This window comes from Cyprinodon tularosa, unplaced genomic scaffold (assembly GCF_016077235.1).
Source record: "Cyprinodon tularosa strain WSP-4 unplaced genomic scaffold, ASM1607723v1 ctg605, whole genome shotgun sequence".
NCBI lineage: Eukaryota > Metazoa > Chordata > Actinopteri > Cyprinodontiformes > Cyprinodontidae > Cyprinodon > Cyprinodon tularosa.
In genome coordinates this window covers 119,735-137,356 of record NW_024039347.1, presented here as the reverse complement: position 1 = coordinate 137,356, position 17,622 = coordinate 119,735, and the positions used below count along the sequence as shown (strand labels likewise).

At 37.8% G+C, this 17,622-nt stretch overlaps 1 protein-coding gene across 1 annotated transcript in view; it reads left to right on the top strand.

Annotated features, from left to right (window-relative positions):
- Window positions 1-17,622, top strand: part of LOC119797957 (E3 ubiquitin-protein ligase Jade-2-like) — a 149,949-nt gene that overhangs the window by 17,335 nt on the left and 114,992 nt on the right. Inside the window, exon 2 of the mRNA XM_038307247.1 lies at window positions 15,970-16,033. Coding sequence (XP_038163175.1) covers window positions 15,970-16,033 — 64 coding nt within the window. The remainder of the gene's footprint in view (window positions 1-15,969; window positions 16,034-17,622) is intronic.

The window sequence follows — 17,622 nt, the reverse complement described above, 5'->3', positions numbered from 1 at the left end:
CCATCCATCCATCCATCCATCCATCCATCCATCCATCCATACATACATCCATACATACATACATAACTTCATATTCTCGTACTCGTACTCGTACTCGTTGTCTCCCGCTTTATCCGGAACCGGGTCGCGGGGGCAGCAGACTAAGCAGAGACTCCCAGACTTCCCTCTCCGCAGACACCTCCTCCAGCTCTGCTGGGGGAAGCCCTAGGCGCTCCCAGGCCAGCCGAGAGATGTAGTCTCTCCAGCGTGTCCTGGGTCGTCCCCTGGGCCTCCTCCCAGTGGGACGTGCCTGGAACACCTCCCGAGGGAGGCGTCCAGGGGGCATCCGAAGAAGATGTCCGAGCCACCTCAACTGACTCCTCTCGATGTGGAGGAGAACCGGCTCTACACTGAGCCTCTCCCGAATGACTGGGCAGGGTGGCTGGGCTCTCCCTTAGAGATAGGGTGAGGAGCTCGGTCATTCAACTTCATATTCATATTACTAAATGCCGTTTTCGATACCACTGGGATAAAAAATTAAAAATAATTAGTGACATGAAAAACACATTTTAAACTTGGAAAAACTTTCCTTTTCAAATTGGCCATGTAACATGCTTTCTCAACAGAATTGCAGAGGCTAGTTAAATAAATTAGCAAAATAAATAACCAAGAAAATCTAAAATAAAAAATTGCAAAAATATACACAGTTTGTGTTTAGTAACAATACTAGGGCTGAAACAATTAATCGGATTAATCGTGATGAATTAATAATTCAAATAATTAATAATTAATTAACTGGAGTATAGAGACTCTAAAACATGCCTTTAGCTTACAGAGAAATCCACTTAGAATATATAAATAAATATATATAAAAAAAATATATAAACATTTTGCATTTAAGATAAAAAAAATTCTCCATCCAGAAATCCTCAAGTGGAAACGTTTTAATCTGCTTAGCCTGCTTCTTTTTCTATGTCTGCTTCTGTCTCCTTGAACCCCAGTCGGCCTCGGCAGATGGACGCTCACACCGAGTCTGGTTCTGCTGGAGGTTTCTTCCTGTTAAAAGGAAGTTTTTCCTCTCTACTGTCGCTACAAGTATGCATAGTGTGAGGGATTGCATTCAAGTCAATGATTAGATTCCTTAGGTAGAAAACTTCGAATCAATTTTACTGTATGATCTGGTTGAAGTGCTTTGAGATGACATGTGTTGCTAATCTTTTTTGAGTTATGTTTTGCTATAATATCTGATTATTAATCGATTTATTGAAAAAATAATTGACAATTGATAATAATTATTTTCAAAATAATTGTTAGTTGCAGCCCAAATTGATACCATTCAAAAAATTACTATTGTAATTGGATACAGCGTTTGAGTACATAAAATGTTCTGAATATAGATACTTTTAAAAAACCTTAGTATCTGGTCCGTCCCCAATTGATAGATATTTTTAAGGCTCCAGGTTCTAAAACTCACAAAGGTTTGTGGGAAAATTATGATGAAGTAATAGGATTAGAAATAGTCATTGTGTTACTTGAAACAATAAGGTCAGAGTCTGAAAAGTCACAGAGATTGAAATATGAGCTTTCTATACCCAACATTATCAATGGAAACGTCTATAGAGTTCGACCTGCGACTTTGGTACATTTTTAATCTAACAAATAAAGGTAATTAACTGCTAAGAGCTATTATGCTATAATAGCCATATGTTTAGTTTACAATAGAACACAATCTAATATGCTATTTTATGCAGATGATGAATTACACATTCATTCTTGTTTTTTGTAGAAATAAACGTTTCCTGTTGCTGATGTTTTTGGTTTTATTACAAGAACTACAATATACTGCCACCGCTGCTTTTCTTAAAATGTCAGCGTTGTGGATGCTTTTTCTTTTTTATCTTCCACTAGATAAAATTACCAAAACTAATAACAGGCATTGTTACCAAGTGTGAATGAGCTGCTATAAAGCGGCTGGCAGAAAACCCCCTGAAACAGTCATGTATCAAGTATAAGCTATTAGTCTTTGAGCAGTACCAGCTGCTCTCAACCTGACTTTCCCCTCCAACACAAATGCTTGGCGTACGTTATAAAGCTGATCCCACTTTATTAGCATGGGTCTGTGTTACAGAGTCTGTGAAAGGGCTTGCTCATGGTTTATCTTTCCCACCTGCGACGCCACATCCTCATACACCAGCTTGTCCACGCATTACCTGTTGCACATTTAAAAGAACAGTCCGCCTTTAACCCTTTGGGCAGACATTGCACTCTAAGTGGAGTCCTAGTCAGCCAATTAATTAGCTCCCCAGGGCGATTGGCTTTCCCAGCATGCATTCCCCAACATTCTCATTGTAAATGGCTCTAGTTGACACAAAGCTGTGCATAAATAAAAAAGCACGGATATGAATGTGGGGGAGACTTTAAGAGGAGTCATAATGTGATGTGCTTATTTAGTTAAGTTTCTGTTTAGCTTACCACAGAAACACAATCCACAGGCTCCAGTTTCATTTCACAGCATTAGTTGGGATGATGTTTCTTCTTTCAATGTTCCTTATCTTGCTTTTATCCAACCCAAGTTTAATCTCTGTAGATTAGCTGAGCAATTGAAAAATTAAGTCATCCCAATAGATTTAGGTATTCTAAATTAGATTACAGAAGGGAATTACATTAGATTAAGTTAGACAAAAGCATACCAGTCTGTTTGAAAAAAACACTAAACCGACCTTCTGGTGGGGCACTAAACACCTTAGCAGATCGGTTAGTGAAACCTAAAACGTTGCTGTTTCATAATCTCAACCTCCATCTCCATTTTAACATTTGTGTTCTTTTGGGCCATTCAGATGTGTTGCTCCTACCTGCAAAATTTGTTTAGATATATTATGTACTTATTTGAGGGCTTCTCCATTGTAAAGTCTTGAGGTTTAAAACATATGTGAAGATATGCTATCTCGTCCTGATGAGAGCTTGTCTTGTTGATTGTTCATACTCTTACCAAATCTGGTCAAGAGGAATGTGAAAACATCTTCCTATCAAAAAATGCAAAATAATGTCCTTTTGCTAATTTTACTAAAAAGAACTAGAGAGTATTCCAGCTAAAACCGCCGCAGCCATCTTTGTTTTGCTTCAGCTTTCCGCCTCTGGTTGATGCATCAACCTCATACATGTCACTGCAATTAATTGGTCTGAAACGTTTCTGATTTACAGATCAGGCAACAATTCATCTTGCTTGCAAGGTAATGATATATTGGCATTAATATCAGTATCTGCTAATGCTGCCCACTTTCTAAGTCCATTAAGCCCAGAGAGTCTTAGAAGCAAATTCTGCCTGAAATTAGATATGTGAATGAAAGCAAGTACAGCTACCAAACTATAAATTGGAAATACAATTGATTGTATTTGTATGACAGAAAGGCATTGAGGAATATCTTTCAGGTGGAACGACTATTTTAAATGTCTCCATGTCTGATATATAGGTGAATAAACAAGGAAAGAATAAACACTGCAAAACACCATGAAACCTCGTTTGAAACTTTGGATGAACCTGCAGACTTTATAGATCCACATCTTGACTATAACTCAAACAAATTTGGAATTAATAAGTTGAAGCATGTTTGTTCCACATAGGTTTTAGTGGGCAGTGTGCTAGGTGGAAATTGTAATTTGGCACAGTGGTGCCAAAAGTGACCAAACTGTGCCAAATGCATTTTTCCACTCCTAAAAGGGAATCTGATCAGACAAATACATTTTTGGAGACCGAGGCCTTTTCTAAGATTTCGACGTTGTTTCATTGAAATGTACCATTGCACATACAACAATACAGTATCACCAAACTGAATAGATAATAAGAAAAACAGAGCAAACTTGTGTAACACGATGCGGTTAAATCACCTGAAATAGTTGCACAATGACCTCTGACCCCTCCTTGGAAAGGTCTGATTTTTTAGAACCAATGATGCTGGCTCTTAGGGGGTGTAGCTAAAAATCAATACCTGCTGTTGCATTACTCCAGCAGAGTCAGACATGTCAGGTGGATCTGCATCTTTAGAAATTAAAATGATAAACATTTGAATTTTTACTTAAATGTGTTAAAGGAAAAACATTTAGCATCATTTAATAGTTTTCAATTAAAACAGATAACTTAAAATCATTCCAATGCTTCTAAAACAATGTGCTAAAATGGACCATTTTTTAATTTATTTTTTCTATAGAATATTCCAGCCTTTTACTCTTTTTATAGACCACCAGAATAACAAACAACAGTTACATCATTAACATGTTTTATGATGTCATCAGTTTTGCTCCTTTAGTTTAAAATTCGAAGCAATATTTTTCATCCATCCACATTTGTCCCCTTATCTAAAGTCATTTTATGGGAGAAACAGGTCAAGGAAGAAAATGTATTTATCATTTATCTATGGCCCTCTACACAGGTGGTTTGACAGATAATTCCTTTTAAAGATACCTGACCTTCTTCCATTTTAATTTTCATGTTTAATATTAAATTTGAAGTTTGCCTTGCTTTTAGGTATGAGTTAAGCTGTTTAGTCGTTTGACAAAATTAATTATCAACAAAACGGAGGAGTCCACATAATAAAAGTTGTACAAGCCAATTAAATTTATTATAAATAATGAAAACCTAAACTAAAAATTAGTTATGAAAAAGCGAAGTGCCATGTGTGGTTAAGTGACACTATTTGTGATATGTTGTCCAAAGATAAGAAAAGAATGCTTAAACAGGAGTGGTTACCATGCAGAGGTGAAAAATGGCTGCCCAGAGAGAGACAGACCTGCTACCTTTTATAAGCATGGCCACTCCTACCTCTACAGACGCAGCTCCAAAACTGCCTCTTTTCTCCTTACTACAGCTGGAGTCACACATTGAATGGGCTCAAAGCATAAGAAATATTATTTAGATGCTTCAGTGTCCTTTCAGCTTCTTCTTCCATCGTACCAAATGTTTTAAAAGTTTTATTGTTATGATATATCGCCGGTATATCCAATGTATCTAATTGCTAGCTGTTGCATTGACCAACTCTCTGATGTCACTGTCTGGAGTACTGCAAAATGGCAGCACCCTTAACTAGGGCTGGGTAAAAAAAAATCCATTTAATCAACTTTAGATCGATTCCTTTATATTTTTTCAAAATCGATGTGTAGGGACTGAGATCAATTAGTTTTTAAGTGATCCGCAGTACGTTCACATTCAAATGAGCAGGTGTTCAAATGTCGACCCAAGTAACACCGCTCAGCAAACTGTCCCAACTAAAGTCTGATGTCTGGAACCATTTTGGATTTAAAAGATAATGTGCTGGATATGTGACATTAAGGTGACTTCCCACTACATTGATAATGAGTGGCGCCTCGCATCTCGTGATACAGACCACCAAGATTACTTTGAGCCAGACAGCTGCAAATATAGCCAATAGGTTGACTGAAGACATTAACAAATGGGGGCTGACCAGCAAAAACCCTGTAGTTGTTACAGACATCGCTGTGTCACAACTGCTCGCTCGAGTGAGGATTCACTTTTCCACTTTTCACAAACAAGTTTGCTCTTTTGAGACAGTTTTGTTCACATCTCAAGTTTAAGCTGTCAAGTTTGCACTTTGTGTTTAATATGACAGGGAAAAAATAAAATACATGAGTATTTTGAAACACAGTTGAACCAGTTTCATTATTGTAAAAACAGATCGAATCAAAATTAATTGATTTAGAACTGTATGAATCGATTCAGGACTTTGGCGAAAATACCCAGCCCTACCCCCAACAAAAAATTATAAAACAAAGCTTTTTTTTTTTCTTTTCATTTATATTTTTTCGCAATTGTAATATAGTATTGATAATAAGATAGCGTCTAAGGAATTAAGTTATTTTGACTGACTGTTTAATTTCCCCTTTAAAGAGCTCTGTTTAATTTTTTCTTTACTAAAAATGATTAAACATTATTTAAACATTAACCTAAGGATCATTTCTCAAGGATTTTTTATTTAAAACACTAAGGTTATTTCTCCTTTTAATATTCTCTTTTACTGTTCTTCTTTTTCCCCCCACACAGTCTTTGGTCTATTTCCTTGTTTTAGTTAGGTGGAAATTTTGCGATAATCAAACTGTCACTTTATGGTCTTTGTCCACCGAATTAGACAGGATTTCAGAAGATAAAATTACTATTTAATGTCCCTTTTTTGAAAGTGAGCTATTGCATAAGATAGACTTTTATGTAAACTATTTACAGAAAACCTGTTTTGCCATCAAATGATCTTCTATGCATGCAGTCATAGCAGCTCTCTCCCTGTGTGGGAACAGCTATTCTCTGTGTCTAGACCCCAGTTATACTCTAGATATTTAAAAACACCCCCATGCACCCCATTGCATTGGCTTTTCTTTCCATCATTTTCTACTTTCTAAGTGCAAATAAAAGAAACTCTTTCTGTCTTTGTTGCCTGCAGATGTGGAGCTTTTAATCAGGTCATTAATGTATTGTTTAAACTTTACTAATGAGCTCATTAATTCACTCTATATAAAACAGCACAAAATAAAGGGAGCTTTAAACCCATGCTATTTTGTTTTATGTATGCAGCAATGTAAAATTTAAGTTTTAGCACCTCTGTCACAGCAGAACATGTCTTATCCCTTCTGCATGGTGGAACAGTGGGTAGTGCTGTTGCCTAAAGGTTCTGGGTTTAATTCTCAGCCCGGGGTCTTTCTGCTTGGAGTTTGGATGTTCTCCCTGAGCATGCATGGATTCTCTCCAGAGTACCCGGAGAGAATCCACACACGGTACTGTTAGGTTAATTGGCTTCTCTAAATTGCCCTTAAATGTGAGTGTGTGTGCATAGTTTACCCTGACAAGGACGAAGCTGGAGTAGATGGATGGATAGATGGAATTGTTCCCCTTTTGTTTTTCTGTTGTTCTTTTACTCTAAATTCTTATAGATATAAGAACATAAATACCATTTGTCTCTTGTTTTAACTACATTATTAGGAATTTTTAGTAAATAAGATTTTAATTTCACTGATAATTTTTTATGCCTTCCTTTAAGTAAGTGGAGCATGTCGAATGATTAGATTGCAGCAGAAAACAGATGTTACTTCATTATCCAGCTATAAGTCAGTGCCTTTAGGGTTTTTTCTGTCATCGTAAACAGTAGAAAAAGAAATAAGGTCAACAAGGGTAAATATCTTATTTTAGAAGGAAAACTTTGAAAAATTAGTTGAAAAGATTTTGTTTTTTCAAGAGTTTATCCGACAGCATACTAACACATGATTGCTTAATGCAATTAACTATAAGGAAAACAACCCTAATCATAGTAAAAGGGTAAGTATTCTGCTTAAAATAGTATTTATCTAATTGCTTACACATGTACAGGTGCTGGTCATAAACTTAGAATATCATGAAAAAGTAGATTGATTTCAGTAATTCCATTTAAAAAGTGAAACTTGTATATTATATTCATACATTACATACAAACTCATATATTTCAGATGTTTATTTTGTTTAGTTTTGATGATTACAAATGACAACAAATGAAAATCTCAAATTCATCATATCAGAAAATTAGAATATTACTGAAGACCAATAAAAACAAAGGATTTATAGAAATGTTGGCCAACTGAAAAGTATGAACATGAAAAGTATGAGCATGTACAGCACTCAGTATTTAGTTGGGCCTCCTTTGGCCTGTATTACTGCAGCAATGCGGCGTGGCATGGAGTCGATCAGTCTGTGGCACTGCTCAGGTGTTATGATAGCCCAGGTTGCTCTAATAGTGGCTTTTAGCTCTTCTGAATTGTTGGGTCTGGTGTATTGCATCTTCTTCTTCACAATACCCCATAGATTTTCTATGGGGTTAAGGTCAGGAGAGTTTGCTGGCCAATTAAGAACAGGGATACCATGGTCCTTCAACCAGGTACTGGTAGCTTTGGCACTGTGTGCAGGTGCCAAGTCCTGTTGGAAAATGAAATCTGCATCTCCAAAAAGTTGGTCAGCTGCAGGAAGCATGAAGTGCTCTAAAACTTCCTGGTATGTGCCACGTTGACCCTGGACCTCAGAAAACACAATGGACCAACACCAGCAGATGACATGGCACCCCAAACCATCACTGACTGTGGAAACTTTACACTGGACTTCAAGCAACGTGGATGAAGTGCCTCTCTTCTTTTCCTCCAGACTCTGGGACCTTGATTTCCAAAGGAAATGCAAAATTTACTTTCATCAGAGAACATGACTTTGGACCACTCACCAGCAGTCCAGTCCTGTTTCTTTTTAGACGCTTCTGACGCTGTCTGTGGTTCAAGAGTGGCTTGACACAAGGAATGCGACAGCAGAAACCCATGTCTTTCATACGTCTGTGTGTGGTGGTTCTTGAAGCACTCACTCCAGCTGCAGTCCACTCTTTGTGAATCTCCCCCACATTTTTGAATGGGTTTTGTTTCACAATCCTCTCCAGGGTGCGGTTATCTCTCTTGCTTGTACACTTTTTTCGACCACATCTTTTCCTTCCCTTCGCCTCTCTATTAATGTGCTTGGACACTGAGCTCTGTGAACAGCCAGCCTCTTTAGCGATGACCTTTTGTGTCTTGCCCTCCTTGTGCAAGGTGTCGATGGTCGTCTTTTGGACAACTGTCAAGTCAGCAGTCTTCCCCATGATTGTGTAGCCTATAGAACTAGACTGAAAGACCATTTAAAGGCTTTTGCAGGTGGTTTGAGTTAATTAGCTGATTAGAGTGTGGCACCAGGGGCCATCAATTTTGAACCTTTTCACAATATTCTAATTTTCTGATATGATGAATTTGAGATTTTCATTTGTTGTCATTTGTAATCATCAAAATTAAACAAAATAAACATCTGAAATATATGAGTTTGTATGTAATGTATGAATATAATATACAAGTTTCACTTTTTAAATGGAATTACTGAAATCAATCTACTTTTTCATGATATTCTAATTTTATGACCAGCACCTGTATCTGCCCAATACAAACTTCAGCTAATTCTGTTCCAATGTTAATAGGTTAAAGCTTAAGTTGAGTTAATTTGATTTACTACTACTAACATGTTCAGCATCCTTTTTTTGCTGATTCTATGCAGCTGCACTCTCATATTTTAACGCAAAGCACTTTAAAAATAAGAAAACAGTAGGAAGAAGTTATATTCATTTAGTATAAAAAAGGAAATAAAAAAGAAAAGAGATGACAACTCTTTACCCTGATTGTTTGTTTAAAACCCCAAATAATAGGGTTAACAACACCGAGACATTTTCTGATTCAGTGATTAAAAAGTATTTAATATTTTCCACATTTTATCACATTATAACCCCACACTTTGATGTATTAGTTAAATTATATAGACCAAAATAAAGCTGCTCATTTACTTTTGAGTATTATAAGAGTGTCCTTTGTGTTTTTATTTAGCTATGAAGCTCTTAGATAAAATCTAGAAAAACAAAATACCTTAAAACTTTATCATTATTTGTAGTTTAATTTTCAGTGTAAATTTAGTCGTTCTGTGGAGGCCACCAAGGTTTGTTAGACCACATCAGGGAACAAACACAAAAAGAGATCAAGAAACACAGCAGGGGTCTGATGCATAAAAGAGCAGCGAGATTTTAAACTAAAAGTGGATTTGTGTGGATTAAAGTGTTCCTTCAAAAAGACCAAACGTGGGTTTTATATTATTATTATTTAGACTACTCTTTTTCAAGTTACTGAAAAAAGTAAATAAATTTGAATAAAGACAATAACTTTATTTGCTAAATCTCTTAAAATGTCAATAAATAATGCATAAGTTTATAGCTGCAATGGGGCTATGAATTGTTCAGTAATGTTTCCAGTCCTTCATAGTTGTGGAGAAACAATTGAAGAACAGATTTGGTGTCATTAGCCACACGATTATTTAACTTTGGAGAATCATCTCCACCTGCACTCTTCAGCCTAATGGTGCGTTCTTACCAGACGGAGTGTGTGCAGCGAGTGTGGTGAATGCACATAGTAGTCCTATACAAACCGTGCGGGGAAGGGTGGTGATGCGGCCAGCGGTAATACCACGCGGTGAGAGCATTCACTGCTCCGCTGTCAAACAGCAGCACCGCATAAAGAGAGGGGAGAGATAAACTTTCCTGTGAAATCATGCTGTGGCAACCAATTTTCACTTAAAATGGAATACAGAGACAAATAATGTTAGCAAAGGTAGACATAATGAATGCTCTCTTGAGGTTTTTAGGTGGCTTTAAAAAAATGCTATACTTTAGTCCTAGAAACACTGCTCATCCTCACTGGCCTCCAACACAGACCCTGGTCTGTCACTGCCCATTGCCCAGCATTGGTGCTTTCTGTGTTGGTAGTTTTACACACAAGTAAAGTGGACAATTTTTTCAGTGTTTCAGGGGCTTTCCCAAAAATTGATGAAACTCCCAAAGTGATTCAGAAGTTGTGCATAGAGAATATTTTATAGCAGTAATCTGTGATGTTAAGTTTCCCCTGTGCTTTATTGTGAAATGCCGACAGACAGCAACACCTTTACAGGAGATACCATGGGGTTGCCAGGGGTAACGGCAGGTCCGAAGCGAAGGGTCTAGGAGGCTGGCGATTTACTAAATATTAAACAATCATTCCAACCACTAAATAAGGTCCAATAATAATTAATAATATAACTTCATCTCACATCGGAGAAACTTGCCTCCGCATTTAACCCATCCCCTTACGCGGGCAGTGGGCTTCCATCGTTGGGTGCCTGGCAAGCAGTGTGGGGTTAAGAGTCTTGCTCAGAGACCCAGAGCTGCAGTCTGTGGGAGTGGGGCTCGAAATCAGAACCTCAGATTTCAAGATCTGTACCCTAACCACTAGACCGGCACTCGCCACTGTTATATTCAGTACCAGCACAGGAATGACATGTGATGTTATGCAATGAGCGCAGCAATAACGTCTGCTAAGATGATGACTTCATGGGCCATAATTAAAAATAATTATATCTTAAAAACCAAATCAGCACAAATGACAGTTTTACCTGCACAAATAAAATAGCACTGAAAAAGTAGATCATTTTTATTCAGTTCAGAGCATAATGGGATAGTTGACCTCTCAATGGCCTAAAAAAATCATCCTAAATTTCTCTGAAACAGCGTTAGCACATATAATTTTTTTATTTTATTTTTTTCACAAATGACAATTTAAAATGCACAAACCTGCACTGAAAAAGCAATAACCAGTCTATTTTCTGAGTTTTTTCATATCGGTGGGGTGTCAGCTTCACGCAGCTGAAGCTACTCCACATAGATGATGTGGTCCAGAGTGTAAACACTGTGCATCTAAAATGCATAGTGGTGAACCCCTGCAGGGCTCTTGGAAATCACCACAGACACCGAGCTCAGTCTAAACGCACCAAAACAGTAAAGGTACTGAACGAGTAAAACCAACTGTTTAGAAATATACATTGTCTGGAAAAGGAAAATGCTTTAAGTCAATAAAGTTAGATTTTGAACTTGGCTCTGCAGCTCACATGCTGCATAATTCTGGTAAAGTTTTTTTTTCTTTTTAGCATCAATCTTGGCTCTGTAGTATTTTTAAATCACCTAAGCTGCTCTTCATCAATAATCAACAGGCAGTCCCAAAGTTTCCTTTGTTCTCTGGCAGATTCCTGTTTGTCTTCTGCTCTTTTGTAAGTCAATGTTGCTAAACACATCGTTTTAAACTTTGCTTATTTTTCCTCAGATATGCAGCAAATCCACATCAATTCGATTTGTCTTTCACATCTCCACTGAGTCAAGTTAACACTCCATTATGTTAATCGTTTGATGGATCCTTTTTAACATTCCTTATCTCCTCCTTGCACATCTTGACATTGAGAAATATGATAAAAAGAACAGAAAGTATAATTAAAACTGAATGTTCCTTTTTCCAAAAAAACATAACCGTTAAGTGTTAAATTTTTTTTTTTGGCAAAATGACTTCTATTTTCATTTTTCTCCAATGCACTTGTGTTGTATTTCTGTGTCAGTACATTTAAACGGGGTCAAAATTAACTATCAAGATCCTCACCGCTTCCTCTTTGCACTTCTTTTGGGGAGTCAGTAAAGAAATGGCTTAACCGCTCCCCAAAAAGAATTAAATGAACGTTTAAGCTTCCAAAATGTGGTTGAAGCGGGTCGGTTTAGAGTTTAATAGGCGGAGGAAAAATAAACGAAACCTGAGATAGATTTGACAGATGTAACTGGAAGAAGTCAGTGATGCCCCAAACTGCTCTTGTCAAAAGCAGAAAGAAGAGGTAGGGGTTGACGGATGGAGAGATGTTGAAAAAGGAAAACAAGAGTCTGAGGAAGTCAATAATGTACTTAACCTTCCTCTGCAGGCTCCCTGTACCCCCCTTGTTATTGTAAAGCTCTGGGATTGGTGAAAGGAGAGGAAGAGGGAAAGGAAATAAAAAAGCATGACCTGAAATAGGAAAAGCAGAGGCAGGAAAGGAGAGCCGTGTATATTTTTTTTGTCAGCATAAATGTCAGAGTGGTTAAGTGTGTGCAGGGCAGGCTGGGAGACTAAAGAACAGGAAGAGTCCCATATAAGTGGGAATGGCCATGTTTTACTGCCACATAAATCTGCTCTCTGCACACTAAACTTCATTTCTGACCTACTCTTTTTGGAGTTTTCTGCACGTCTGGAGGTATATTGATTTGGGAATTTCAGAACCTGTATTTCTTGCCATGTCATTTAATGATTTCTTTCTTGATGATGCAGCCCCAAAATTTCTTAAAATGTACAATCCCGTGGGAATATTTAAGTCCTTTTTGTCCATTTATTTGCAGTCTTGCTTTACTCCCCCCCCTTTACTTCCCTTGGCAACAATTTTTTTTCCCCTCCTGATTTGCATATTAATTTGGAGCTGCAGGCAACTTAAGTTGAAAGATTTGGCAGTAAGGTATTGGTCCGCTGTGAGCTGGAACTCCTAAAGTAATTTTTGACAGATCGCTGATGGATCGGACCCTGACAGGGAGGAGAAACGCTGGTCTTTCTGATGATAGGTGGCAGAGGGCAGTTAATAAATCTCTTAAATGATCCATCAAGTCATATGAGATTGAGGTTTAGCTCTGCATAAAAGCTTCAAGTATCACAATTTGAAAAACATTTTATCAACATTGCTTTAATTGTAAACCATTTGTTGTCCTGCTGCACAGTTAACATTTTAAGGAGTACATTCTATGAAGTCAAAATTCTGCAAAAATTGCCCATACCTAATAAATACTGACCAATTTTATTTAAAACTCCTGCACCTAAACTACTCTCCACGTGCAACATATCACAACCATGAGTCTATGCCCCATCTCTGCGCCCGTTGCTTGTTTTCTATGCGGCTGTAGATCCTCTCCTTGTCAGTTGTGGATCTGTTTCTCATGTCAACTCTGGTCGCTTTGAGGGTTGAACCAACCTGAGAAAGTAAAGCCTCTGACTGGTTACTTTTCAGGAAATCCCATCTCTTTAGACAGTGCTATTTTCTTCCTGATTGTGGCGAGTAACTCCCCTCTCCACATTAGTTTTAAATGGATGGAAAGCCAGCTTTTTGATACCAATAACCACCAGCTTATCTTTTCTTACAGTTTGTTATGTTAAATATTGTCAGAGTGGTCAGCAAGTAAAACATGTGGCCGAGAGCCTTTATTGATGCTGAATTTGACCGTGTTCTTTTGTTAGGACCACGTCGGTGCTGATCATGGCAGGTTTGGTGCGATTTTGGCTGCCTGTCTGTAGATCAGGACATAAAGTTAAAGTTTGAGGTCTGGTCACCCCCACTCCTCTGGATGAAAGTCATGCTTTTAAAAACTTCTCCAGTGCATAAGAAGGGGGAATTGAAACAAGATGGTTTCTTTGGCCCAATAAGAAAATAATGGTTAATTATTAAAATTCTCAGCTAGACGCTGATAACCAAGTTGTAAAACATCTAATTTGCAATAACAGAATTGAATAATTGATCAGACTAAAAATATATCAGGTTGACTCAGATGTTTTGCATTAAGATTATTTTAATTAGATGTTAGAGATAGGCTAAATACTTTAAAAAGTCTGCGAGGCATGAAGAGCTAAAACAGAGCCCTGCAGAGCTTTCCTCAAAATTACACAATATAGAGTATCAGCTATACTATGCAGAATGTGGTACAAACAAATGCTTAATACAACCATAGGCTGCAAAGGCTGATTGTGGTTTGGTCGATTCCCATGTTTTTCATAGATTAAAATTTTTTTAGGCTTTAGATTCTATCACATTTTTTCACTCATCTCAGATTCCAAGTAGAATGAGTTTATAAAGAGGAACAGCGTATTGTTCAGCTATTCAGAAATGAATTTTGGTTCAACTTATGCAAGGAGTTTTAAGAGACCAAACATGTAGTAAATCCAAATATGGACCTCCATAATATCTGAGTCGGAGTGTATGCATATCCAAAATATTGATTACCTATTAGACAATAATTTTGTTTAATAAAAGAGAATAGTACAATTGTTTAGAAAATATTTTATCTGTAGATCCTCTCTTACTTATTCAAAGTCAAAACCGGCCAAAGTTTGGCAAATTTTATTGCAATGTTCAACACTTTCCACCATGTATTGCTGATCATTTTTATGACTTCTTTTGTTTTCCTTCTTTCCTGACATTGTGACTTTAATATGTATTTGTTGCACCTAAACACCTTTTAGACTTAATTGCTCCCTCCAGTCATTGCCTTTTCACCTCCTCTACACCCTAAAAATTTAACTCCTGAATCACGGTAAATGGCAAAAAAAAAAAAAATATATATATATATATACCCTTATTTGTGCAAACTGAAGTCAAACTGCATTCCGTACAGCGATGCATGAATTGCTGAACCTCCAATTGGTTGAAAGGAAAAGGGAGATTTTGTTAATTTGACTGAGTTGATAATACTAAATGGATTCTTGCAATAAATCATCTTTATCATCCTCTTTGAATTCTTGGCTTTCAGTTTTGTTTTAACCAACATATGTAATGTTTTTTGAGTTTGAGAATTATTATTAATGATTAAAGCTTAAAAAAATGGTCTCTTAAATATGATGTGTTTTCAAATCGTGTAGCACTGGTATGGAAATATACGGGTGATTTACTTCAGATGTTGACCCCATAACTGAGGAGTAAATTACTAGAGGAAGGTGGATGCATTTCATGTTTCAGAAAAACCCAGATTGTTCTCATCGGTCCCAAAGCCTTGTAGCATCACTCAGTGCAGTAACTACTCCCAGCATAAATTTCTGACCACTTAAAAAATATTTTGAGAAAACTGCACAAGAAAAATGTAAACGGTAAAACTGCTGAAAAAAATTGACACTAGAACTACAAGAACCGAACGATATGAAGCTTTTCTTGAAGCCATTACAGATATTGTTATTAAATCTGTCTGTTTTTGTAGTAAATTTTCAGGCTCTCCATTTTGTCTCTTATTTTCTGTCCGAAACATAATATTGAAATTCTGACTGCATATACCAGACTGACAATATAACAGAGTTGTATCTTTGACGTAGTTTAGAATAGTTCCTTTCATTTGGTGGCATGCAGGATGAGGAGTTACACCCGCATCTTTTACGAAGGACGTGAAATCATGTATATTTTAAAGTGTTCTTGAGTGTCTGTTACCTTCAACCCATAACTGCTTTTAAAAATGGTTCTGTTGGCAGAAAAACAGCTGTTTTATGCTAGGATCCTTAGGTTGTTTTACGTTATTAAAAGCAAATAAGGAAGTATTTTAAATAAAATGCTCCGAGCATAAATTTTGGCTAGATGAATTTACACCGAATGTCTGTTAGGACCTGAATATCTATCCATATGAACTTCCCTGAAAGCCTGGAGAATTAATATCTAAAGGTGATCAGCTCACTTTGACAGATTGGTGCCTAATCATTCACACTTTGTTTTTTCATAGTGAACATCATCTAACTTCTCTCTCTCTCTCACTCTCTCGCCTGTGCCCTCCCACCCCCTGCCTCCCTCACCCATGACAGATGGAGAGTGAAAAGAAGAGGAGGAAATACTCCACAAGCAGCAATGACTCTGACACCACTGACAGTAAGTTGAAGAAAGAGCTGGGGCAAATTGAAATGTGGAGATGTTGCTATCTGGGGAAACCTAGAAGTGTGAAGAAAAGTGAGCTCCTGTGCTGACGGGGTAGAGTTATTAGAAACATGATTTCAGTGAAATGCTTCAGGGTTTATTCCTCCATTGCACAATTATATGAACCCCTGGCATTTATTTAGTTTTGTTAGCAGCAATAGCACATATGACTGTATTCAGCTGGCATTTAATATCTATATACCAACAAAAACAAAAGAAAGAAAGAGCGGATAAGAACTATTGGAAGAGATAATGAGAGCCCATGAAAGAAGAGAAACAAAACAGCAAAAATAACACAGAAGATAATAGGGTAGCACCTAGATGTCTGCTTCACACTTGTATGAGACAAGAGGGACAGAAAACGGAGAACATAACCGCAAAAAGAAGACAACAGACAACCAACGTAGACATCAAAAAGCTTCAAGAGCAGCGGGTATCCCTTAGATATCTATGTGTGTGGTGATTACACAATATTATTCAGGCTGGTATATATATCTGTAGCCTAGTATTTGGTATTGGTGTGTCCTCAAACACCTGGAACCAAACTCTCGTGGTTTATATATATGGGCAAAAGCCTCATCAGAAGGAAAATACGCTTAATAGCAGGTGTGGGTGGCCCTAGACTCGCCCTACAGGCCACAGGACCGCTAAAGAGGCAACAGCAATCCCAGATGTCCAAAGGCTCCCCAGATCACTGGGACACAAGGAGGGCATACATAGGGATGGCAGTACCCATCACAGAACAGTAGACAAGTGTACCCGACCCCTGAGGGGCCAAAACCCAAAGGAACCCAGATTCTTAGGGGCTCGACTAAGGTGGACCCAGATGAAAGCCGGGGATCTGAGGCCTGGGGAGCACACCACCACACCCTAGTGGGGGACCCCTGAGGGGCCAGGAGGCCTAGGTTGACTCAAGTGTTTTGGGGCATAGGCTAGACCACCAGCATGGGAGATGCCACCCTGGTGGGGATCTCTTCCGCAATATCCTATGTGTGTGGTATTGTGATAGAGCAGGTGAGGGGACTCATCAGAGATGGAAAACAAAGATCTGGAGAGAGCTTTATTTGGACTTTGCATTTGAAAAGCTAACTCTGTTCACCTTTGGAAAAGGAAGCAGTCAACAGCTGCCTCCCTCTTTCTGCTTTCTTCCATTTTCTCTCTTCTTCTTCTTTTAAAGCCCTGATTTATGCTTTTTGGGGAGCATGATGTCTAAAACCCCAGGTCATTAAAACTGGGCTCACTGACATTGCACTTGTCAACGATTGTCAGATGGACTCAACCACTTACGCTCCCAAGATGGGGCCTAGAGAATGGGTTCAGTGGACATAAAGTTCGCTCTCTGTTGATTTTGTCAAAATATATTTTAAATTAATTATGAAGGCAATTAATTGGAGGGCACAAATAATTCTAAATGAAAACATAAAAAAATAACAGGGATTTCATGGGCCCCCTTCCTACGTGTGCCCTGGGTAGTCAGGTCTATTTTTCAACCCACTACCACGTCCATGACCATTAGTGGGTATACATAGTGATCTGGTGCATTA